This window comes from Passer domesticus, chromosome 3 (genome assembly GCF_036417665.1).
Source record: "Passer domesticus isolate bPasDom1 chromosome 3, bPasDom1.hap1, whole genome shotgun sequence".
Lineage (NCBI taxonomy): Eukaryota > Metazoa > Chordata > Aves > Passeriformes > Passeridae > Passer > Passer domesticus.
The window spans coordinates 67,560,477-67,586,186 of record NC_087476.1 but is presented as its reverse complement, the minus strand read 5'-3'; the positions used below and the strand labels follow the sequence as shown (position 1 = coordinate 67,586,186).

General features: G+C 36.9%; 1 protein-coding gene and 1 long non-coding RNA gene across 25 annotated transcripts in view; one reads left to right on the top strand and one right to left on the bottom strand.

The window, feature by feature from the left end:
* The window catches only part of WDR64 (WD repeat domain 64), a 71,429-nt gene that overhangs the window by 4,615 nt on the left and 41,104 nt on the right, over window positions 1-25,710 (top strand). For 22 of the 24 annotated variants that reach the window (XR_010358866.1, XR_010358865.1, XR_010358864.1 and 19 more), the window contains exons 2-13: window positions 2,340-2,495; window positions 3,493-3,644; window positions 4,235-4,365; window positions 4,737-4,775; window positions 7,176-7,275; window positions 7,851-7,954; window positions 10,495-10,524; window positions 12,756-12,863; window positions 14,430-14,644; window positions 15,140-15,274; window positions 17,978-18,057; window positions 24,067-24,206. Coding sequence is in view for 18 of the 24 variants with exons in the window: in XM_064413688.1 (XP_064269758.1) it covers window positions 3,494-3,644; window positions 4,235-4,365; window positions 4,737-4,775; window positions 7,176-7,275; window positions 7,851-7,954; window positions 10,495-10,524; window positions 12,756-12,863; window positions 14,430-14,644; window positions 15,140-15,274; window positions 17,978-18,057; window positions 24,067-24,206 (1,233 nt within the window). In the remaining 6 variants the exon portion in view is untranslated. The remainder of the gene's footprint in view (window positions 1-2,339; window positions 2,496-3,492; window positions 3,645-4,234; window positions 4,366-4,736; window positions 4,776-7,175; window positions 7,276-7,850; window positions 7,955-10,494; window positions 10,525-12,755; window positions 12,864-14,429; window positions 14,645-15,139; window positions 15,275-17,977; window positions 18,058-24,066; window positions 24,207-25,710) is intronic. The other 2 variants (XM_064413689.1, XM_064413703.1) reach the window with 1 other exon arrangement.
* On the bottom strand, window positions 21,779-24,711 carry LOC135296849 (uncharacterized). Its single transcript, XR_010358877.1, has 3 exons — window positions 24,440-24,711; window positions 22,814-22,906; window positions 21,779-21,971 (listed from the first exon to the last, which is right to left on the bottom strand). It is a non-coding gene; the product is annotated as an uncharacterized LOC135296849 (long non-coding RNA).

The window sequence follows — 25,710 nt, the reverse complement described above, 5'->3', positions numbered from 1 at the left end:
GGCAGGCTGAATTCTAAACACCAGCATAGTATAACCATTATAAGACCAGCAACACCAGTGTTTGAAACAATATCACTTTTAAATTAATTTGTGATATAAATGGGTTTCTTTTAAGGAATAACCTTTCACAGTAGTTCATATTTATGCTGCAGCTTCTTGTTAGTGTGACAAACATAAAGTGAAGGTGCTTACAAGCTCACTGCCTTGTTGTCATTTTCCAGAGCCCAACATACAAATCAATATATAGTTCACAAATACAATTTGTGAAACACAATTGGAAATACAATTTTTAAAACTATCACTTGGTCATTTCAGCTGCTATTAGTGACAGAGAGGATCAGATGCACTTTATAGCAAGGAATGCTCGTGGGGTGTTAATATCAAAAGAAAAGTGAAAATTGGAGCCAGTAGAAAAAAAGAGTGAGCTAATGTAAATGTCAATATGATAGCACTCCTTAAACACTGTTTCATAGAAGAAATTTAATTTTTACAATGCTAAAATTTATTACTTGCCCAGCCCCATACTAGTCTGGAGGTTCAGTCAGTCTGAACTGAAGCATCTCTATTCTGATTCAACTGAAACACAGCCAGGTTTAACAGGACGTTTATAAGGAAGAGATAGCAAAGGATGGGTAATCTTATCAAAAGAAAGCATCTTTAGGGACTGATTTTTTTTTTCCTTTTAAATTACTGGCCTTGACCAAATTCAGAGTCAGAAGCAGTCTTTTATGTCCCAGAGCTTCTTTAGGGACAACTAAGTCCAGTTTAGATTCACTGTGTGATCCACTTCAGGCTGTTCTGAACAATCATTTTACTTGGGGAGAATGTACTTTTGCATGAGACCACCAGGAAGAGTGAGTGGCAGCCTGGTACAGGCAGGAAGAAAGATCCATCACCTTTGCTGTTTGTCTTCTTCAGCAGGTTTGGGTTATTTGCTATGAGTCATCAAGTTACATGGTCAGAATTTTAAAACTTGCATGGCATTTCATAGACTTATGGTAGTTATTGAGATAAAGATTGAAAATTACTGATTTTTCAAATGAGGTGCCAATCCTGCAATGACCTTGCTGCTGCTGTTCTTTGCACCCGTATGAACATACCATTATCTTTGTATCTGAGAATTTCCAATAACTGAAACTAATAAGATTATGTGGTAAGAAGAGAAGAGTTGAGAGAGTCAACTTCTGAATATCCATCAATTATATCGTATTCTATATCCAGTGCTTTCCACACTATCAGTAAGAGAGACAGTGAAGGAAATGCTTTTCATTCAGTTAATGCCACTGTAGGGCTACTAATGCAAGGACTTCCTGACTCATCAATTGAATATTGAATTTGCCTTTTAGACTTCGCTTATCTTCTAATGCAGTTCCTATCTTCTCTACTTTTTTTTTTTCTGTCCACTCAGTCATCACATCTTATTTTTAAATTGTACTGTGCTTTTTTGCTTTTTTTATTTTAAACACCGATGACAACAGAATCAACTGGTACTGAAAGCAATGATTCCTCATTTGGGGTTTCTTTGTGTTTTCATTGTGTTATATAACATGAAGTTTCTACATGGGTTTTTGTAAGAGAACAAAACATAGATTTCTGTTCTTAACCTCTGTTCTGAGGGTGGATGCTAAATACCCTTTATGAACCTTAAACCACTGATACTAACTGGGAAATGAGAATACGACCTGATGTCCTATCACTTAGATGAGAGTGACTGGAAAAATTAAGCAACAGGAAGCACTGCATAACAAGAATTCGGTTGGAGGCAGTATGTCAAATACACAACTCTGACCAAGATACAGTATCTGACCAGCCACTGAGTACCTTGATGCACAAAGGAAATATTTTGCTGGATAATTACTGTTGGAAACAGCAAAAATATATCCTCAAGCTATCCCTCCCTTTTCCAGGTATCATTGCTGATTTTCTCTGCCAAGCTCTTTTCCTTATTCCAATCAAAAGAAATGCTCATTGCAATAGACCAGAAATCCCCAAAAACTTTTGTGTTCTTCCCCTTGAAATGATAGCATTCCAGGCTGTTGGATTGCTTGTGTTAGGTAGCATATCATGAGACACCACTTTCCCTGAAGAGCAAGATATTTCATGCAGAGATATTTCCATACATTATTTTTGTAACTGCTTATTACCAATTAGTTACTTTCCCTATATGTTTCAAAAATGTTGTTTGCTGATGTGCTGAGTGTGTGTGAAGACTACTGCCTTTATTTGTTTTGGTTTTTTGAATAGGTGACTGGAATATTCTTGAAACATGCCTGTTTGATATAAATCCTTTAGATTGCCATGGGGAAATATAAAATATAGTTTCTCCTTTTCAACTACAGTGTCTCCACAGAGCTAAGACTCCACACTCAGGAATCCAAGAAAGCCTTATCCAGTAAACCTGGCATCAACCTTGGGTGAAGTAATAGCAAAGTGGATCTGGAGATCAGTAGCTAAAGAACAATACAAAGAAATTGATCAGTGTGACCTACAGAAAAGTGAGTTTAACAAATAGTCCGAAATTTGCCATTTGCCTATTCTGGTAAATCTCAGTAACATGGCATCTATATCCTTTGATTGAAAACATGAAAAATGTGCGTAAGAATCACAATTATATTGAAACCTAAAGGAAAGGAGAAGTAGTCCATGTAAAAAGACCCCAGTACAAGAATGTACCAACTAAATTAGTGAAGATATTACAAGAACTGCTGAAAGGAAGCATAAGCCACACAAAGAGGCTTAAATTTTAACAGTTTGTGCAATTACGCTTTGAAACAAATGTGTTGGATTCTCCATATTTTTGTGTCTGAAGATCACCACTTGACACCTTACTACAGGTTATATTTTAGAAAAAAGTTTTGTGCTCCATGGCTGATAGTTATTGATCTGTAGCATAAAGGAGGTGAAAGTACAACTAAAAGGTCAGATTTATTCATGCAGTTAATACATGCTTAGTGCTCTCATCCCCTTCAGCTCTCTCCCCAAAGAAACATTTGGAAAAATGTTACTGAAAGCCAGGGGGGGAACACCTATCTGGAGACACTCAAAAACCACCTGGATGCATTCCTGTGTCACCTGCTCTTAAGTTACCCTGCTTGGCAGTGAGGTTGGCCTGCATGATCTCCAGAGGTCCCTTCCAACCCTAGCTATTCTGTGAAAAAAAGCACAGAGTCTTTCTGTTGCAAATTGCTTGAGATAAAATGAAATAATCTCACATACCAGGTTACTTAGTGATCCTGGTTCATGACCTGGGGGCACTCAGTGAGTAGGATTCTGTGATGTGATGGGATGTTGTGACATCCATAGTTCACAGTTTATCCACTGTTTGCCAGCTCGAAATGCTAAGCCAGGGTCTTCTCTTTTTTAATATGTAATGTTCAGTATACCTGTCATGCAGCTGCATCTCACATGAACTCATGTGGAAGTTAAAGGAACAAAGCAAGGCTTGGACATGACTGTAAAAAGAGCTCTCCCTCTTGTCTTCTCTTCATAAAGGATGTCTGGAAAGAAGGGTCATCATAAGGAGGGTTGCTTTGCTCTTGAATTGGTTGATTTCAAGACTGCTTTGGAGCAGTTCCAGAATCTAGTTGAAAAAATGATCATCCAGAAGACCAAGGAGAGTTCAGGCTTGTATACTAAAGATGATGGTAAGAGATACTAATTTGGATGGTAAAGTGTAGTTTTCACATGGAGAGAACATATCATAGAGAGATGATAATTTCCTTCAAATTAGTGTTCTAACTGTTACTGTTTGATTTGTACAGGAAATAGAGAGATTGCACTGTGAAAGTTCTTTTCTCCTTCTGTTAGGATTTCTGGCCAAATTATAAGGCCATGGTGATCACTCAGAAAATATAATTGGTGGAGTTGCCACATATAGAAGTTAGTACAATGCTAACTTATTTCTGTAAAAGCACAAACTCGATAAATTATGTAATTACAGTTACTATTTGTAAATAATGAGGGTAAGTAAGGGAAGAAAAAGGAAGTGAGAATTTTTTATCTATTATTTTATCTGTTTCATGTAATGGATTGCAAATCAGGTAGTTTTGAGAAGAGCAAATATTAGGACTGATTTTTTTTTTCTTTTCAAATGCTTTAGTGAATACAGTGTGAGAAGCTGGAACTTCCATGCTATTGGTATTGAAGGAGAAATAAAACCAGAAATAGGGTGGATAAGAAAGGAATCTGTAGCTTGCCAGTTTTAAACTGTGTGGACATTGTTCCTCCTGTACAGATGAGATTGATTATGAAAAGTTCTATACAACCACACGAACACTTTTTGGTTCAGCAGTCAAGGATCAGAATATTCAGGCCTTTTTCAGGAAGATTATGAGCAACCTTGATGAAAAGCCAGAGTGGCTTGAGGTAAAGATTTCTCAAATTTTCTTAAATATGAAAAACTAAATAGAATTTTAAGTAGTGACAGTATTTATCTGTTGATTATGTCTTGTTCACAAGTCTGTTGTTCATGAGCTCCAAGGCAGAATGAGACACTGTCTTGTTATTTATCCTAGCTGCCTGAAGCCTGGATGTGTTCAGTCTGCAGAACTATTTCAGTGATGTGCATTGTCCTCAGCCTCCTTGACAAAATGCAAAATCTCTTATGAAGAGTATTGCATTTGTGCTCTGAGGATAAGTCTATCTTTAGCTAAACCTTCAGAAATGCTTAATTTTTTTCTCCTTTCCTCTCTTTTCTCTTACCTCTGCTTCCTTGCCTTTCTCTTCCCTATTCACAGCAAAAATCTGGCCCTTACTTTGAATATGAAGTCTTAAAGGTAGGGCAGCATTTTAGTAGAGTTTTTGAACCAGAGAATTATACATATATTATTTAGTCCTGTAGATGGATGAGATGTTTGTAATCAATTTTTCAGTCTCTGATATTGGTAAATAGCAAACCTTTGTAAAAAGTATGTAAGAATGAGGTCAAACAGTGAAACAGTAGATCCGATTTACCCTCTTTGCATCTGTCTGCACATATATTAAGGATTTCCTCTGCCAGAGTTGCAAATACACTCTGCGTGCACTCCCCTCCTGGATTTTTAATCTATCCAGTTGTAAGTTATTTCTGAATCCACCTGAGAAGATTATCTCCACAGCACCCAGTTTTTCACATTTTGTGAAAAAGTACTTTGGCAGGTTTTTTTAAGCATGGCACTCCTTTTTATTTGCACATGTTTTGAGAAATGAACATTTGCTCTAGAAATGTGTCTTTTTATTAAGGTATTTATCATGGATAGTGTTTCAGGTAACTGTTCTTTAAAATTACTGATTTTTAGATTGTTAGAGCCAATCCTTATCAAGAGCACCCATCATCATATATTACTGCAAGACTTTTTTGGTTGTTTCTTACCCAAAAACAGAATTGTGCAGAAGGGATGTAACTTGCAGCACACAGTGACTTTCCAACAATAACATAGGAAGCATGGTATACGTGGCAAATCCTTGCTGGACTTAAAGTCATATGGCAGGGGTATTAGCAAGTGACATGAACTCTGAATTTGTCAGCATATTTACATTTTATGTTACTCTGGAACGTCATGCTAATATTGGAACCTTGAAGATACCCAACCATCTGTTCCTTACATGTTATCAACAATTGCTACCAAGTGATTTCCTAATATCATCCTAAAAACGGTGTGTTCAGCCATTTCTATTTAATAAGGTTCTGTATGGGAACATTTCTGGTTACTATCTTTCTTAACAATTTTTTTTACTTACAATGTCACATTAATCACTGATTTTGCTCATGTCAGCCACTGAAGATTTTTTTCAAGAAAGGCTTGGGGCAAATCTAGAAAATAGCTGACAGTCTGAAGGACTGATTGTCCTTTCTTTAGGGTAGCAGAACAGTAGCAAATTATGTTCAGGCTCATTAGTTTATAAGAGAAAAAAGGGAAGCTCTGTATGTTTGCTGGAGTGCAGATCATTTATTCCAAAAACTTACTGAGTTTTTAATGCAGTCAGGCTAGTTACCAGATTACATAATTACATAAATAATTTGGGTACATAATTACACAAGCAAGCACAGTATGGGGTGAAGCCTCTTTAGTTTCCTTTTGAAATCTGTGCATGATTTCCTTGTGATAAAATTCCCCAGGACCATTTCTATGAGCATTGCTCAAATTTTACCAAGTGTGAACTGACTGATGACAGTCTTTTATTACGGCTTGCCTACAAACTTGCTTGAAAAAATTGGATGTATGATAGCTAATAATTGTGTATATGGAAAGGAGGGAGCTGTGAAGTGAAAAGATGAAGAGTAATGCTGTGTGAGAGTATTTTTTTGAAAGATGTACATCTGAATCTCTCAAAGAATGAAAATGGGTATTATATTGTATAACATGGAAGATACTGAACTAGGATAAAATACAACATTTTGTCTTCCATCCAAAGAAGCATTGCTTTTACAACTCAGGAATGGAAGTATATATAATGTCCATAATATGAAAAATTAGTTTAAAAAATCTGTACAGATAAGTGGGACTAATTTACTAAAGAAATTACTAAACTACTTTTGGGTACAGAGCATGAGATTTGTAGAGCATTGCAGCTGAAAATTTAACACCCTGGAGCAGAAATAATCTGCTTATCTGACTGTCCTGTGCAGAGATCTTCATCATGTTCAAATGGAACCTTGTCAGACTTAGGGAGATGGTAAAAAAAGGATTTTTAAAAAATTGTCTTTATATTACATTTCAAGCAAATGGGAATCTACATATCTTTGTGGAAAAGCTCTTTTGTGTTGGCTAAACCACTATGCTGCATTGAATGTCTGTTTATAAATATGGAGTTGTCTGTTTTGTCTGCCTTTTGCTAGTTTTGGTTTGGTTATTTTTCCCTAGTTGAGGTAGGTAGAACTGGAAAATGGGAATTGAATATGGTTATTTACAAAGCAGAACTGTACCAACAACTTTAAAAAGTAGATGGTCTGCATTCCTAGAAGCCCTGTGTAAGCTGACTTCTTTACAAACTTTGAAGAAGGATTGTGCCTGAGTATGAGATCTCAGCAGTCTAAAGTCATATTGACAGCTAATGGTTAAAGGAAGTAATACTAAGGCACTTACTCAAAGAATATTAAATTATAAAGTATGAGATAACTATTTGACTTTTTACATGTATAAATATAAGTAGTTTTGCAATAAATTACTTGTTTAGTTCTGTTTTGTTTCGTTTAGATTTTTGGCTGTTTTAGAGGAGAAAGTGTTGTCGTGCCTTCCCCGTCGAAAGAAAATATGGTTTTTCTTGTATCTGAAAAACAACAGATTACTCATTCAGGTGACTTACTTCATCTTGCATCAAAAACTATATTTTTTTCTAATGCAGTGTGCTGCTCACTTTCTTGAAACTAGGGTGATAAGATCACATGTCTGTCTTTGCCCATTCATGCTTCATCCTCTTCCTTTTCTTCTTCTTCTTCCTCTTCTTTTTCTTCTTCTACTTCTTCTCCTTCTTCTGTGTTCCAAAATACATTTGTTTTTACTAAACATTGAACACTCCACTGCTGCATTTCCCAGTTCTCCATACTCCTAAATTGTTTTGAAAGTATGATTTTTTCTGAACCAGACTGTTTGTTTTTGCAGTTACACATTTTCTGTATTTTTTGAAAATATGGAAGAAGTGGCACATCCAGAATTATTATATTAATTATATTTAAAATGCAACATGATTAATTAAACCAGTTATGGGATAATTTATGATATTTTGCATCACTGTCTTGCATATGGCACCAAAATGCATTTCAGGAAGAGAATAATAAGTTCTATTTGTTTATGTTTTCCTTAATAATATGGTGCTATTTGTTTATGTTTTCCGTGTCTGTAATATGGAGAGTAATATTTTGTCATTGACAGTTGTCAAGAGAAAAGATGTGATCAAGGGTATAGTGAAAGTGCCCCTTCTGCATCTCACAGTAACAGCCTCTCAGAAAGGACTGCTAACTGTGTTTAACAAACAGGTAATTCTAAATCAAATTCTTTTATTATTCCATTAGCAGTACATAGAAGAACTGAGTGGTCTGTGATCTAGCATTCAAATTTTCCCATTAAAAAACTACATATCTTTTGTATCAAAGTTAACTTTTTCTATATTTTTAATTACAGCAGGAAATATACATTGTTCTTTTCAATTATAAACCTACCAGAAAGCCCTCACAAGTTGATAGAAGGTAGAGATGTCTAATAATAGACATTTTTCATAGAAATTCATTTAATAGAAAATAATCTGCATTTCTGTTTAAAAAAGGTTTCCCCAAATTAAAAAAAAATGTGCTGGTGGAATTCACTTTTAGATATAGAATGGAAATTGGAGAATTAACTGTTTTCTACAGCTATTGAAAATATCGAGAATGGACAGAGACAGTTGTTTGCAAATAAGATTTATTCAATGCAGCAACATCTAGAAGCTTGAAAGCCATGGGTTTTACAACAATCTGCATAACACTGGCTCACAGTTAGTTCCCTCATCAGTAAAATGTAAGGATATCTGTACCATTATAAGTAGAAATTCATGCTTATGATGCTGTTAAACTAAAGTTTGTACATTAATTTCCCAGATGATTATATTACTATTTAATGGTATGTGCCTGTAGAGGCTATGAGATAGAAGGTGTCATACAGAAACCCAGGCTATTACACATCTATGCTCAGTGGTGCTTTACATTTGTACAATTTTTGTGCAACCAGTTTCTTAAAATTTATTTCAGGCAATGCAGTTAAACTTTAAAGCAGTACTAATGCTTCCTAGGGTTTTAGCTAATTAGTGCATAATGCTTATGACAGGAGCATTTAAACCAAGAAAGGACTCTTGTGGATGATTAAATAACAAAGCAGTACTGCAGTTTTGGTAAATGCTGAAATAATTTATTTGAAAGCCTGTCCTCCAGAACATTATCCCTCTTATGTACCTATGAAAAATAATTTCCCAAAGTATAAGATTAAAAACATCTCTCCTCCCTACCCCCTACCTGCCCCTGCTATTTTCAAGTTGAATTGGTGCCTCCTCATAGACTGGACTGATGTTACCTGACATCAGTGACTGCAATGTAAATTATTTTACACCCAGCTGCTTAACACAGTGAATTAGGGACCTCAACTCCTACTTAGAAAACTATGTTCTGAAAAATGAGTCAGGCATTACAACAGCCCCAAGATGCCAGGAGAGGACTGGACTGGATATTAGGCATAATTTCTTTATCCAAAGAGTTGTCAACCATTGGAACTGCCTAGGGAAGTGGTTGAGTGACCAACCCTGGAGGTGTTCAAAAGATGTGTAGAAGTGGCTGTTGGGGACATGATCTAGCAGTAGACTTGGCAGCGTTAGTTTTACAGCTGGACTTGATCATCTTAAAGATATTTTCCAGCCTTAATTATTCTATGACTCCACAATTCTGTTTGAGGGCTAAGCATTACTTTCTGTAAAGGAATGTGGGCCTAATATGACTCAACACCTGTATACAGCTTTATGCCATTAACTGCTTCCAGGGTACTCCAGAATATGAGACACTTGCGTTGCTCAGGTTCTCAGGTGAATACAGCCTTGACCAGCACATAAGACCTGTAGGAGTAGGCAGCCTTAAGGACACATTTTAGTTACTGTAGATAAAGCCAAGTCTGATACAGTGCATGGATATCCATCTCTTGGTTAACAGTACTCTTAAACTCTGCTCAAAGGCTGTCCATAATGACACCTGGCATCTCACTTCTGTGGAAAGAAAGACTTGATCCTAGCTTCTTGGTTTATGAAATGTGGAATTGCTGGGATGGGTAAAAGGTGCCGTTGAATAATTACTGTTCAAGGGCAGGGGCAAGAGGAGGTGAAAAATCATCTGTGGGTGTTTCAGAAGGGAAAGGGTTGAAACTGCTTTTGAAAGCTTAGTAGTTTCGTTGAAAGACATAGAAGATAACCCTGTCCCTGCTGGATGATGGTGACACTTTAAACGCTTCAGGTTTTCAGCCACATGGAACTCTGTCTACCAGTAGTTAACTTTGGTGAAAGGTGTGTACCAATGTGTTATTCCTGTTTGCAGCCTGAAGTGCTGCCTCTGCCAGGGACTTTTGCTGGCAATAGTTGACGCGGCATCGGGCCAGCATTAGCTTGGGTTTCTATATGATAAATCCTATTTCTCACAGGACCTGATGCTGTTTTAGCTGTCAAAAACCGTTAAAAGCACAATTCCATCAAAAGACCAGCTGATCTGTACTCTGTTGTAAAAATGAGGATTTTTTACTTATTTTCCTCACTTCAACGTCTCAATGTAGAAACCCCAAACCAAACCGGAAACGATGAACGATTGTAAGGGAAAGAGAAGTTTTAAGTTCCTCACAATATAAATGGCAACAGACAGCAGGCAGGTTAAAGATCTTTCTCAGATCTTAACCACCTGCTCATTCAGTTAGCAATTATTGTTCTTCCTGTGAAGAGAAGAGATGACTCTGTTTAGACTTTTAATTTGAGAACTACCTTGTTATTGTGACCATATCTTTCTTGATTTTTCAGATGAAGGTTTTGACAACCATCAGTGTTGAAGTAAGTTCTTTTTTGTCTCCTTCCTGTTAAATAATTTTAAATAAAAATCAGCATGTACTAAATTGAAATAAGTAGAAACTGAGCATTATTCTAATGCCAATTCTAATGTTGAAACTTTTGCATGATTTTTCATAGGGTGCTGTAGGTCAAATAGTCTCAATTTATTCCTTTCAGTTATTGAAAGAATTAAGTAACTTGATTTATTTCCTCTGCTAAATGAAACCTCAGATGAATGCTTCTTTTTCTGCCAAATTATCCTTTACCCATTACCTTGCCAGAACTTTTTCTTCTAAAATCCACAACTTCAATTGTCACTGTAAAATTTAAATAAGTAAAATTTTAAGTTTGTTAATGAAAAACAGTTCTACATTTTGCTAGGTAGATTATTGGCTGCACAGTGTATACATTAAAACTTCGTGTTTACCCGAGGAGTATCACTGTGGATTTTAGGAAATGAGCTTTTTTCAGATGACCTGTAGACAAGAGACATCAGTCTTAGCAATGTGTTGTGACCCCTTGTCCTAAAAGTCAGTGTGGGTATCTTGTGCCAGGAGGCAGTGCATTTTGTTGGTTGTCTCTTACATACTGCAGGACTTCTAAAATGCAATAGAAGTACTCCACACCAGAGGCTCTACTACTCCAACTCAGAAAACAGCTCTGGGCCTCAGTTGCATTTAATTTATTGCAAGGGCTAGTCTGGCCTGTGGAATCTGTGCAGAGAGATAACTATGAGAAATATTCTGGAGACCAGTTGACTTTTGGAAACTTCTACTAGAATTAGAGCTTCTCCTACAGAAGTGCTACAGCAGTGAATTCTAGTCATTCCTACTTTGCTTGTAGGAGCCACTTTCCCCAGTTCAAATATGCAAAGGCAGGATCTCCCCCAGAGACATCAAGGGAAAAAAGATGGAAGAAGCTAGAGTGCTAGCCTGATGCTACAGTGGGCTGCAGGATCCCTTTCCTTTTTGAACACTAAGCAGTTGTCTTAAAATGATTCCTCAATGAACGTGAGGGGGGTTGTCCTGCAAAAGTAGGACAATATCTGGCAGCTGTCACAGTATTAGGACCATTGAAGGACATCTTTGCCATAAAATGTATGAAAGAAGGGAGAAAAGATAAGAGCCCTTGAGTGATAGGATGGAATAAGAAAATTATGAAAATGTTGATCTGGTGCAGCAGCCTAGTTTGTCTGTCAAGTATAGCAACACTAACAAGAAAAATTCTTACAATCTTTCCTCTGAAGCTGAAACCTTTTCCTTCGACTGCATCATCACAAGCCAACACAACAAATTAGTGACAACTACAAATGTAAAATCATCTTTTTCAAGCCATTTAGTCATTGTTATATGACACTATTATAAGGACCTTAAAAAGCCACAGTTAACAAACTCTTCCAAGAATTACCAAACAATCCACAAAGCCTCTGCAGGACTGGCATTTTCCACGTTTATTGTAGTAAAGGGCACAAAAAACCCTTGTAAAAAACCGCACACATCATTAGGAAGGAGAGAAGCTTTCTCCTGCAACAGAATGTTGATATCCTCTGTCAGGATTTTGGACCCTTTGCACTAAGAGCAAAATCAATATTGTGTACAGCAATAGAAATAAAAGTAGAAGCATCAGCACTCTGATCTATACTTTGCAAGAGAAATTGTTTTACATTAATACCTGTATAATAAGAGGTATACTTGAACAGTCGCTTAATATGGGCAGATATATATATTTGTAAATAGTTGACCTACCTATTGGGAAAATTAAAATTATTTACTAAAGTGACTTATTTTCATAAACATTCATTTCAGTTTTGTTTTTATAGCTGAAATTTTGGACTGCCTTTTAATTTATTTTATTTCAAACCAAACTGTATCCAGGTAAAAGCTTAATCTGCTTTACTATGATGTTTTAGCTTAAGCTTTCTCTGCTCAGAGTGCTTTTTCAGAGAGTCATTACAGTTCAACTAACACTATATGTTTATTGTGTCCTCTCCCATGCAACATTTGTGCCTCTCAGGTGAGTCATTGATAACAGAGGTTGAGCCTGGTGCCTCTGTAACTTCATGTATGAGCTGTTCCTGGAGTTTAGAACTCTCAGTGGAACTAGACCTAGCATGTGCTAGTGCAGAGTATGTGTGGTTTATGTGGAAATGGTTTAATATATGTACTTACGTGATAGAAAAGTTGATTAATTTACAGAGAAAATCCTTTTTTAGCTACTCTTTTTATTTTCACCAGGATACTGCTTGGATCACTGGATGTGATTTCCTGCCTAATCTGAAATATGTCGTGGCTGTAACTGAAAGCACAATCATTCTCTGGGACTATAAATCAAAAGAGAGTGAGGTATTATGTTGGATCAGACAAATGCCAAAATGAAACCTGAAGGTTGATCAGTCTATGTTTCCAATATACATTCACAACCCTTTGGTCTAACAGGACAAAGACTTTTCACTTTTGTTGTTGTAGGAACTCAGTGAAACAGTGGAATTCACACTAAAGTATTCACACTAAATGTATTCACTCTACATCCCAAATGGGATTATTAAAGTATATTAAAAGTTTGGAAGAAAAGCAAAAATTTTACACTATGGTGCAAACAAACCCCCAAAGATTTTATTTTCCCCGTGTGTCTAGTGCATACTTGTGCACCTCTGTACCTAAAATGTGTGCATGGGCATACATATATCTCAGAATCTATTAAGAATCAAAGGAATAGGTTTTACAAGGAATATAACAAAGACTCTTTTTGAGGTAACTTCCTGATTTAAAGAAAATATTTCTTCACATCCTGTGTTTTGTTCAGGACATTCTAAGATAAAAAACATTTTGATGTAAATAATGTACATCCAAATTGTTAAAGTTTTCTTTAATATCTTATGCATTTTTGCTGACATATATGTTAGCTTTTTCTTCTTGTTCCTGGAACTTCTCTTGGAAATTCCAAGTTAGCTGAGATGATGAGGAGAAGCAAAGTAATTATTTTTTGGATACAATTTTTTAGGATTTTTTTTTCCAGTATTAAAAGGTTGCTTCCCAAGCTCAGATAGGGAATAGATTTTTGTAAATCCAGTCGGACTTCTTGGAGGAGGGCTCAAATATTTATTCTCCACCTATTATTGTCCAAGTTCTTTCATTACCTGCAGTGAGAGCTGCAGGTATCCTGTTGATGAATAGATGCAGCTCTCTTTCAAGACCATGGAAGTAATATATGGACAGTCCTATCTCTATTATGTCCCCAATGTTTCTGTGCTACGCAGAATTGGTGCAGTTAATTCCTATGGCATGTGAAGAGTTCCCAGTTTAGGTTGGCAAGGATGCTTTAACCAAGTAACAGATGGAGTCAGGCAGTAGAACCAATAAACAATGTAATGCAGGTGACCCTGAATCCCATTCCTGGGATCATTCCCACTATCTCTGTGCTTCACAAATTGAAACACCTGCCCTTATTAGTACACTTGACACTCCCAGGCTGTATTATTAATTAAGACTCTGATATAGATTCTTCCTGTGTATTACTGGTATAATTTGTGGTTTGAATTTTTTAATTTGGTTATTTCAAATTTTCTTGTAGAGAGCATTTTAGTTTTGAACAGGAAACCATGTACAGTCTTAGCAAATACACCATCCCACATAGTATGCAGAGATCCTTCCTAGAATTTGTAATTAACACTTTTTCATTGAAATGCAAAGCTACCTATGAAATAAAATCTTGCTCAAATCTCTAGGATTTGCTTTTAACTCTACTTTGTCATGGTCTTCTATGAGTTTTTGATACAGAAGCAAATGGCAGAGGGGCAGCTTGAAAAAACAAAGTCAAGATTTGAATGCTGATGTAGCTAGATAAGCATGGTAGATTCAATTTAAGGGCCATCATGCAATATCTAATAAACTCTCTACCACATTCTGCAGGGTAATGGCTTTGTCATCAAACCAATGAAAAACTGCCTGCTCTGCGTTTCTACAGTGACTATGGCAGATAACCTGGCTAAGGATACCATCTTAATGGGAGATGATAAGGGTTATGTTTATCTGCTTACTATCACCACTGATGACTTCATAATGAAACAATCTAAAGCTGAAAAAGAATCACAGTTTAAAGTCTTGGACTCTGAATCTTTTGACACGTAAGTTGCTTATAATAAAATGTTTTTAGTCTTGCATTATGTTTTGTTTTTAATTTGGGTTTTGTTTGCCCTAAGTGTAGGATTAGCTTCTGTTTCTAAGTTAAGCCCATCTAACTAAAGCAAATAATTTTTCAGACTGCAATAAGTATGATTTGCTTGTTCAGTAGAAGATTTTACAAGAGATCTTACAGCTGAGACAATGCAGAATACAATTCAAGGGGAGAATTCACATTGCTGTTATCCAGTTTGACAAAGGAGCTGCTTTATTGTGCCTCATGAGATGGAAACGTGATTGTGACTAGAAAAGAGCATGGTTCAACCCCGACTTTCTCTCTGCTCGCATTTGAGCTGGAAGAGTGGTTCTGGATCTGGCCTGGATATTAAATGTTGGCACTGGTTGTGTATATAATCTCACTGACAAAACCCCTGTCCACCTACAGACACATCGCGGTAGTTGCTACTGCAGCCTGATAACTTCTCTGTTTATATCCCTAGTCCTAAACGCAAGCTGCATGATGACTGGGTTGGGAAGATTAAGTATTTTCCTGCCCTAAAACGTTTTGGATCCTGCTCCACAGACAGTATTAATTCATTTGTTTTGGATGACATAAAGCGACTGGAGGACCACCTGTAAGTATCAGACATCTTCTAGAAAATAATAGATCTTCTGCTTTATAACTCTGCTGGAGATCAGTGCCTCATAAGATGTCATCTTGTTGTATTGAGTGTGCCTTTTCTATTACTATTGCTAATAAAAACAAAAATACAGTTATTTAAATGCTTGGATATTTTTGTGTGCTAACTTTTGATGTAGGAGAGGACAGTCCATATATGTACAGTACTCGGAACCCTTAAAATATGTTTTGTTGACAGTGCTGTCTCCTCCAATTTCTCCTCAGTAAGCAAATTTTAGTTAGAAAATTGATTGGCTCGTTACACATATATCATATATCCATTCATTTAAAATTTATACCCAGTCAAAAAAGAAACTCTACCAAATTTAATTTACAATTTTATTTTCACAAGTTTGAGTTATACGGGATTAAACCAAGAACACAATTTATTCTAAGGGCTGTGAAGTGGTTCTACTGCGCAGCAGAAAAGAGGTTATGGCTTCCTTATTTGTGCCAAGTCCTTATTCATATGGCTCATCAGTGCTATTAGCTTATTTAACTGATTCCAAGCCTAATTAGTCTGTGAATTTAGAAAATTTCATAGCACAATTAAATAATACAAATTCAATTTGATGTAAGAAGGACCTATAAATAATATATAAATAGAACTTTTCGTTCAAATGTTTCAAAATATTGTAAATATTAGATCAGCTTTTCAATTCTTCTGTGAGGTACATCCAGAGAGATTAATAGATTTTTAAGACTAGTAGCTACAGTTATTATAATCTGTTTTATTTCTTGTATAACACATGCCATAAATATTCTTGGTTTTATTCTTGAATGAATACAGTAACTTTGGATTTTATGAGTATTGCATGTCTGTTGAGGATGGGGAAAGTGAACTATGAAACACTTTTAGATTGTCCAAGGTCACATACTGTGTCAGTTGAAAAGCTGAGAAATCCTTTTTGCTTTTGTTGGGAGCCTTGGAAAAGTAGAATTAGTCAGAAGAGAAAGACTAAGTCTACAGTGCCAAAAGTCTAGTCAAAAGAGTAGATGCTACCATCATATACTTCAGTACAGAACATAAACTGCAACAATCTTGGTAGTTCTTTTTTATTTCACACTGGCTATAGTTGCATCTCCAAATGCAATAAACACATATCTCTAAGCAGTTTCTCTCAGTAGATAAATGAAATTATATTTAGACAAGTTAAAAATACACAGCTGTTAAAATTAAATTAATAGTCCTGAAAATACCTGTAGATCAAATCACTTGGAAATGTCCATTTAATAAATAACTAGTTTAAAAATATGATTTACTGGTTCTAACAACAGACATTTCCCAATCAACTTTGTGGCAGGGTATTGTTTTTGTATTCAAAGAGGGATGCATTGCATCTTCTCTCTTATGGGACTTAAGTTTGTCAGTAATGGCTGATGAACAGCTACAATATCTTCTTATAAAGTATCTATCTATATATCTTCTTATAAAATATCTATCTTATAAAGAGGTATGGATATGATCACCAGGTGCTTCTGTTGCAAGGCCATGGCTTGGGTAGGACTTCACAGTGCTAGAATCCCTTATTCCCATTGATCTTGGCATAGTATCAAGACTATCCATTGAAAAGCTAAAGGACAGTTATATAGAAGTATAAAAGGTGAAAAATCCTTAGGAAATCTGTTAATCATACGTTTAAATCAATTATGTTTTGTCCTGTCAAGAGAATTAAGACTTCTCTATTAGAATTCTGGAAAGAAATATTTTCTCCCTCTAAATAATAGGAAGCAATCAGCCTTTTATTTACACCTGCCTAGAAATAACAAGCTCTTTCATTAATTCCTCGAAATTTCCAAAGTCTTTTGTCAGATTTACTCTAACCCCCATTTATGGTTTTCAATATTAATGGCTACTTTAGCCCAGAGTAGATGAACTAGTACTTGTCCTAATTTCAAAGGAAAAAATTTAAAGTATTCTCACTTAGTTCTATACAGCTTATTAACACTGGCAGTCATTGTTTCCTGGGAATGGCAGGTGTTAACCCTGCTATTGCTACATCCAAAAGCAATAAAATAAGCAATGGATGAAACTTAGAGAGACAAGCAGAAGTTGCTCAAAGGATGGGTTTAGAAGAGACACTGAGTCAATTTCAGTCTATGTTGTCTGTTTGAACTCCCATGCTTTAGCAGTGAACGTAGTAGAATAACTGTTGAGTTTCAGATACTTCTGATATCTTCATGTTGACATACAACACAAAATAGATATGTAAGGACTCATTCATTGTACAGTACATTATAGAGAAACAACAGAAAAGTAACTGCACTTAATATAACATTGAGATCACAGTAGACCTCCGTGTCTGAAACAAGCAAACACAGTTTCTTTGGTAGTGATAAACTGCTTTAAGCACTCAAGCTCATGTGCAGCTTATTTTGGCAACAGCTGCCATTTTAGGAGTCTGTTTGAAGTTTGCCTGTTAAAAGATTCAGGTGTGCAGATCAAATATTTATTTCTTTAATGGAAAGTGCACTCTATTCCTCTTTTGTTGATGCCAGTATCACTCTAAGTCTCTGCTGCAAATCAATTTGCTTTTAACATGAGATTGCATACATTATGCAAACAGCTCTTCTGTATACTACAGAAAAATAAGATAGAATGAATGTAGACTGTATTTTCCAAATATTTCTTACATGATTGTTTTATTAATGATTGCAGACCTGTAAAGGAATTTTCTGTCCCAAAAGGAGTAAATGCCTTCACATACTGTGGAAAGGCAAAAGTCATTGTCACTGGAGGTAAGTATTGGGTTTTTTCCAAGAGAGTGTTTTTGGAAAATATTGTGAATTTTTTTTATTCTCATTAAATAAGATCAGATAAAGCTGAGTTAGCTTCTTAAGAATTTCAACATGTTATTCCTTGCAGTATCAGCAGAGCTTCCACCCTATTACTCTTCTGCCATCCTTTCATATCTTAAGCAGTCACATTGGCCCATATTAATACTTCCCATTGGTCTCTGTGGTCATGTTTCCCCAAAGTGTTACTGCTGGTTCTTTCTCCCAAAGCAGACTGCAGAGGTGGCACTCTTACATCCACTTCTTCCCTGTTAGCCAATAATTTTATGGGCCTGTCTACTGCAGTGGTCATGTTTGATGCTGCAAAAAAGCTGCTGGAGCATGGCAGCAACCTTGCTTATATATTCTATCTGATAGGGTGGCACCCTCAAGTGACATTGATGATGCTTTTCTTCAAGTCTTTCTTGCTTAAAACTTTGTTTAAATTGCAATAATAAACTTAATAATTCTTACGTCTATATATAAGAACTAAAAAATGGCCAAGACTCTGTCCAGCCTTGATAATATACATGGCAGTAATGCAATTCATGTTGAATTGTAACAGTTTACCAAGAGGAAAACTGTGAAAGATATCAAAATAAATATCAGGCAGTTCTTTTGATTTTCTAGACACAAGATTTAAAGGAAAAGCCGTAGAAGAGTTATTAGTGAAAATTTTGAAGTTTAGCCTTGGAGGAGATACTGTTTACACTGATTAACTTGTCACAAAAGAAGTAGTCTGGAGAAATTTATTGATGACATAAAGTAGGGTGGTCCTATTGAACAAAATGTGTTCACTATTTCCTACAGGTATAGGAGGATTCTGCTGTAGTAATAAAACCAGGGTGAAGTGTCTGAATAGGAAAGATCACACAGGAGCTAGAAAAGGTTTATTTTAGACATTGAAAATTATTCTTCCATAAATAACAGAAGAGAAAAATCTAGATAAACTTTTTAAGAAAATTATAATAGCTGTGGTAGGCCAAACCAAAGATCTGCCTAATGCACTCAGCCCACTTTGTCAGTGACCAGCAGTAAACACTTGTGGCACAGAAAAAGAATAGGTCAATCATGCAACACCACTTAGCCTAGATGTGTATGCTGGTTCTGTCTTGCTGATATGAACCATGTTTGAGAAAGATTAGTTGAATATAGAAAAGTATATAGAATATGGAAAAAGGTTGAGGGAAGGGACCCATAACAATCACCAGGTCCAGCTCTTAAGTGAATGGCCCATAAAGTGATTCAATCTTGGTGTTTATAGCAGCAGGCTGTAACCAACTGACCTAAGCTCTAACTGCACCATTGTGCAGAGATTTAAAAAGTAGAAAAACCTAAAAACCTAGAAAAATTACAATTAACAAGGAATGCCACTGATGTCTATTAGAGCAAGAATTACAGCAGTGATATTCAGGAAGAGTCTTCTGAATAGTGTTAATTGCAGAAAAATATTCTCCGTTTTAAATGGAGCTTGGATTTTTGAAAAAGTTAGATTGCTTGTTTGTGATGGTTGGAGGACAGACTTAGAATGCAGGGGCTCCTATCCCATCTAAACAGATGCCTAATCAGGATATTTTAGAAGCAGATGAGTTTTCTCAACACTGAACTCTAATTTGTTTTGACTTTGGCTGCAGAAAAGTACTGAAAGCACTTGAGCTGGAATCCTGTCTTGCTTGCTCACCCACCATCCTTCATCTTGTAATTGAAGAGCATCCTCCTTCCTCTCACCCTCATTCCCAAAGCTTAGCCCTGCTGCTCCCCTTGAATATGAAAGGAAATTATTCCTGACCTGTATTACTGAGAGTCCCAGAGCACAGTGGGAATGCCTGTCCAAAGACAAAGACAGGGTGGGGTTATCTCTTTCAATTTCACTGTGAAGTTAGACCAGTCAGGGTCTACTGTGAATTTAGAATAATGCTACAGGTCTTGAGAGATCCCACTACTAAACCCTTCAAAAGCTGAGCTTTAGAATTCTGTGCTCTGTTAATAGAATACACTGCTCACAATGGCACAGCATACCTTCAGGCTGGAGCACACTATGTTTGCCTCTGTATCTTAAAAGTCATCTCACTCTTGACTAATTGAGAAAGACACATTCATGATCCAATCAATGACAGATTTAAACTATTTAAAATTAACAGCAGCTAGTCCTGTTAATTAGGGAACCTGCAATTTTACCTGTAATATACCATGAAAATGAGAGACCATAAGAGGTAAATAATTCAGGAATCATAATATATAGATTTCTTGGTGACATGTTCAAACATTTGTAAAAGCTATGTTTATTTGTCTCATGCAGCAACTAACAGAAAAATCCAGCCTTTGATGGCAGGCTAGCTTCTAAAGTATTCATCAGAGATAAATCTGCTAAACATTTTAGTAAGCCCCAACTTAATGTTATTTAGGTGGGTGTTTATAGCACAAATGGAATGTATACCGTGATGAATTATCACTGTGACTATTTAAGAAGTCATATTTTAACACAGTCTTTCATTGTTTATTTGTATTTGATTATGCTTAATGAGTTTGTCAGTACTGTGACACAACCTAATTTTGTCCTCTAGGTATTTGTTTTTTATCTTATTCATTTTTATAAATTTCAAACACAGTACTGAGTTTGCTTTTCATGCTTAAGGCTAGATTTCAATCAGTAAAATGATAAAAGCCTGACAGTGGCCTAAAATATGGAGCCCAGAGAAGTTCAAAATAACTTCTCTTTGTAGCATTTTGCATTAATATTACACTGAATGGTAAATTTACATGGTTTTCTTCTTATTCTATATTAATTTCTATTCCAGCTATGTCTTAATCATCACTTCAGGGAATGACTGCAGTTAAAATCAAATTAGGAATGCATATAAGAGCAGGAGATGATCAGTTTTAAATGATACATCAACTTGTAACCCTATTAGTTCTTCAAATCTGGCTGTGAGCAATGAAACAGAAGAAAAACTATTAGTGATTTCTAAATCTAACAGTAACAGATTAAGACTGATAAAATGAGCTCCACTGTGCTTGTTCAGTTTCCTTTGTGAACTCCTGGAACAAATGAAGAACATTTTCAGGAATTCCCAGGAACCCCAGTGATAGCAATCACCAGAACTCCTCTAGCATTAGCTGTCAGAAGCATAGCAAACTCTTTTCTATGATGCCATCTAAATTTAAAAAGAGCATACAAAGAAAAAAATAAAACAGACATTTGTCAGTATGACAAACTAGTTCCTCGGATGTCTGACTGTTCTGAAGAGTTTTGCAGACACTATAGGGCAAGATTATTTAAAAGACAGATTTGAAGGAAAGACAAGTTTTTTTAAAGGTTAAGGAGTTTTCTGTGTAGGAGTAGCAGCCTAGAAAGAAAACAGGAGGTATATTTTTCATTTACAGTCTTTTGAGGATTCCAGGCTGAGCCTAGTATTTCTCCATTCAAATATGTTATTGTTCTCAAGTGGATTTCAACACCACTGAAAGGCAGACATCTCAGCAGGGTTGTAATACCACACAAATTGCAAAACTGTGTCAGCAAGAGAGACAGACAAAGCATCACATGTTCAAAGAAAGTATTTGAGTCTATAACATCTAGCTAGACTTCAGCTGTGGTTGTAGAATCTAGCTTTTTAAAAAACCCTAAACATCTGGTTTTATAATTGTTTGTCATGAAAAGGACCATACACAGCTGAATGTTTTGATTTAAATCACTGATTTTACAAGATCTTTTAAAATTGCTGTTGAATAGATCATCTTCTTCAAGCTTTTCCAGGATGTGCTTGGTACCCAGACTTTCTGTGTCAGGATTCTGAATCCTGGAGGCATATTTGGAGCATGGAGAGAACAAATGTTCCAGGAAATGTTCCAGGATAGCAGTAAATCTTGGGGCCAATCTGGCATTAGTCCAGAAAGAGAGAAGAAAGCACATCAACTATAATAAAATCTACCAGTATCTCCACATCAGTAAAAGGAACTAAAATGAATGCACTATTTCACATAAAAAGCAAACAGTGGTTTTTTTTTTAATGTAGGGAAAGGTTTTCTTCCCAAATGTCACTTGATCTTCCTGTTAATATCTGAAGTAAATTACATGTGTTAGTGATTCTACTCTTAAAAGAAACTCTATGCCAGAATTAAAGGGCACTATCCTCCTCTTCAATCACTGCTGTCACTTCAGGAATATAAAGAACAGAGAAATTAGGAAGACCATGAAAGGTTCTGTTCCTCAAAACAGCAGCCAGCAGGTAGTCAAGTTGATCAGATATTGTCAACAGCTTGTTCTCAGTTCTCCATCATCTTAAGACATGACAGTTTCTATCTGGGGCTGGTGAGGGGCATATTGTTGAAACAATGTCTGTTCCCTCTGATATTAAAGCCAATCTCATCAGTCTCACCAGAGGCTTCTGTCAGCTCTATTTCATGTCATTCTTCATGGGAGGTCTGCAAGCCGAGTTTCACTCCTATGGACTTGTTTCACCCTAAACCCTGACCTGGTCACAAGGGTTCTGCTAATTTACAGGACATGCCTGGGACAGCCTAACGCAAACTCTGAGGAAGTGGGCAGGGATGTTGACCACATTCTGAAGTTTCCCTATCAAAAAGTAAACCATTTGTGCAGTTTTAACTCATTTAGGCTACTTTCTGCCATGCTTTTTGCACATACAGGTTGCCTAGGGTACTTTTGCCTAAAAAAGAATCTCTTCCCCTTGAAGTTTCAAGTCAGTCAGCTACTTACACATGGCCTTCCTTTCCTGTGCAGAAGTTATCCCTCCATTGTGCTGGTACAGCTGTTTGCATAGTTGAATTCTCAGTCACACTGTGAAACGAGCTGGCATAAATCAAAATGGCTTTCTATTGTAGCTATTTTAAGAGTAGATCATTCCTTTAGTGAGCCTCTCTCATTTAGAGAGAAGCCACATAAACAGTGGAATCAATTTAACTGAGAGAACAATATTGTTTAATGGAGGAAAAGGGAGATGGGGTGCTCCTAAACAAATCACATCTTGCTACATTAAGAAGGAAAGGAATAGATTTCTGTAGAGAGAAATGGAGTGACTGCCTAATGACAGTAGGTTGAACAAGCTGAAGGAAGATTATTAACATAATTGAGCTGAGCGCTTAACGTAATTGAGCTGATTCTCTTGGGACATATACTTCCTAATCTATGGGTTTTTTGCTTTTTCCTCTTCAATTTAAGCTGAGAGAAAAGTAGAACTCAAGCAGAAGTTTAGACAAAATGTGGCTGTTTCATTTATTGTGTGTCAAAATAAACTGTTCAGCTAGATGCATATAATTTGTACAACTGCAATATTTGCCAGGAATTGAAAGTTAAAATACATTTTTAACATCCTTGTGTTTTGAAATATTTATGGAACTATTAGCAAAATATACCAAACATTCACCTATAACACAATCAAAGATTATTCCTTAAATTGTTGGCAAATTCAAAGTTTTAACATATAAATATGGAATATCTAATTCTCATTTACTTTACTAGAAGCTAAATCATCAGCTGTTACTTTTTTCTGTCTGCCGTCAAATTTCATGCCTAGTCCTTTCTGGATGTTCACCTTCTTCTAAAAAGGTTATCCTTTTGTGTCCTAGTTAACAGAACATAATTATTTTTTTTTTTTACATTTTTCTGAATTACATCATTGAAGGAAACAAAATATGAGCCCCCGTTGTATTTCTATTAAAGTACTCTGCTCCTCTGGGACTAGTCCACATAGTCTCATAGTCCTCATAGTGTCCCTGCCATTCCTTTAGCAAAATGAAAAGGCTTTGAAAAGCTAATCAGTTGTGCATTTTTAATATGTGTTTATGGTTAAGCAATGAAACATAAGCTGCAATTCAGCCCTTAGAATGAAAAATTCACATCCTTATGTGGGAGTAAGTAAGTACCAAAATGAAAGGACAGACTTACGAACACTAAGCTCTCAAAGTGACTATTCGATCTTTCTGACTCTATATTAACTTCTTTTCTTTCAGGTAATGACAGAATCCTTCGTTTGTGGAATCCTGTTGTTAATTTTAGTCCTACAGGGAAGCTATTAGGACACAAACATAGTATTGTGGAAATTGTGACAAATGAGAAAGATCAACATGTTATCAGCCTTTCCTGTGCAAAGGTAAAACACTTTACTTCTGAACTTCAAGGAAACAGGGCTGGAAGAAGAATCCAGATAAATCCAGGCCTGTCAGCCTAACCTCAGTGCCCCACAAAGTTATGGAACAGAGGATCTGGAGTGAATTCACACAGCACATACAAGACAACCAAGGGATCAGGCCCAGCCAGCAGAGATTTAGGAAAGGCAGGTCCTGCCTGGCCAACCTGGTCTCCTTTTGTAAGAAGGTGACACACCTGGTGGATGAGGGCCACGCTGTAAATGTTGCCTGCCTGGACTTCATCAAAGCCTTTGGTACTGTCTCCCATGGCATACTCCTGGAAAAGCTGTCAGCCCACAGCTTGCATAGGTTTGCTGTGTTAAGAACTGGTTGGGTGGTCAGGCCCAGAGAGTGGTGGTGAACACATCCAGTTGGTAACCAGTCTCCAGAGCTGACCCCAGGGAATTAGTGTTTGTTCTTATCTTATTGCAGATCTTCCATACCTTCTCATGAACAGCTCCTCACAGCACAGCCAACCAAGTCACCTCCTGACTACCTAACCCACTCTTTTATAGCACTCATCCTTATTGGACACAGCTGTGGCCTGTTAAGGGCAGGCCTGTTCCTAGTCTTTGGTGATTAGTACAGCTGCAACTGCTCAGGGGTGAGATTGCCTTCTGCACTATCTCTGTTCTACATTCCAAAAGTGTTGGGTCTAGACCTGTTCAACATCCCTATTGATGATCAGGATGAGGGGACCAAGTGCACCCTTAGTAAATTCACAGACAACATCAAGTTGGGGGAGTGTTAATCTGCTGGAGAGGAGGAGGGCTCTGCAGAGGGATCTGAAGAGACTGGATTGATGGTCCAAGGCCAACAGTATGAGGTTCAATAAGACCAAGTGTCAGGTTCTGCACTTCAGCCACAACAACCCCAGGCAACATTACATGCTTGAGAAGGAGTGGCTGAAAGTTGCCCAGCACAAACGAACTTGGGGTCACTGGTCAACAGCAGCTGAAATTGAGCTGGGCATATGCTGACGTGGCCAAGAAGGCCAATGGAATCCTGGTCTGGATCAGCAATAGTGTCGCCAGCAAGACCAGGGCAGTGATTGTCCCCCTGTACTCAGTACTGGTGAGGCCACACTTCAAATCCTGTGTTCAGTCTTGGCTCCTCACTTTAGGAAGGGCATTGAGGTGCTGGAACATGTCCAGAGAAGGGCAGTGAGGCTGGTGAAGGGTCTGGAGCGCATGTCCTACAAGGAGCAGCTGAGAGTGCTGGGGGTGTTTAGCCTGGGAAAAAAAAAATAGGTGATGGAGGGGAGACCTTATCACTCTGTACAACTGCCTGAAAGGAGGCTGTAGCCAGGTGGGGGTCAGTCAGCCTCTTCTCCCAGGCAACTAGAAACAAGACAAGAGGAAGTGGTCTTACACTGTACCAGGTTTAGGTTTAATATGAGGAAGAATTATCCACAGAAAGGGTTGGTAAACATTGGAATGGATTTCCCCGGGAGGTGGTGGAATCACC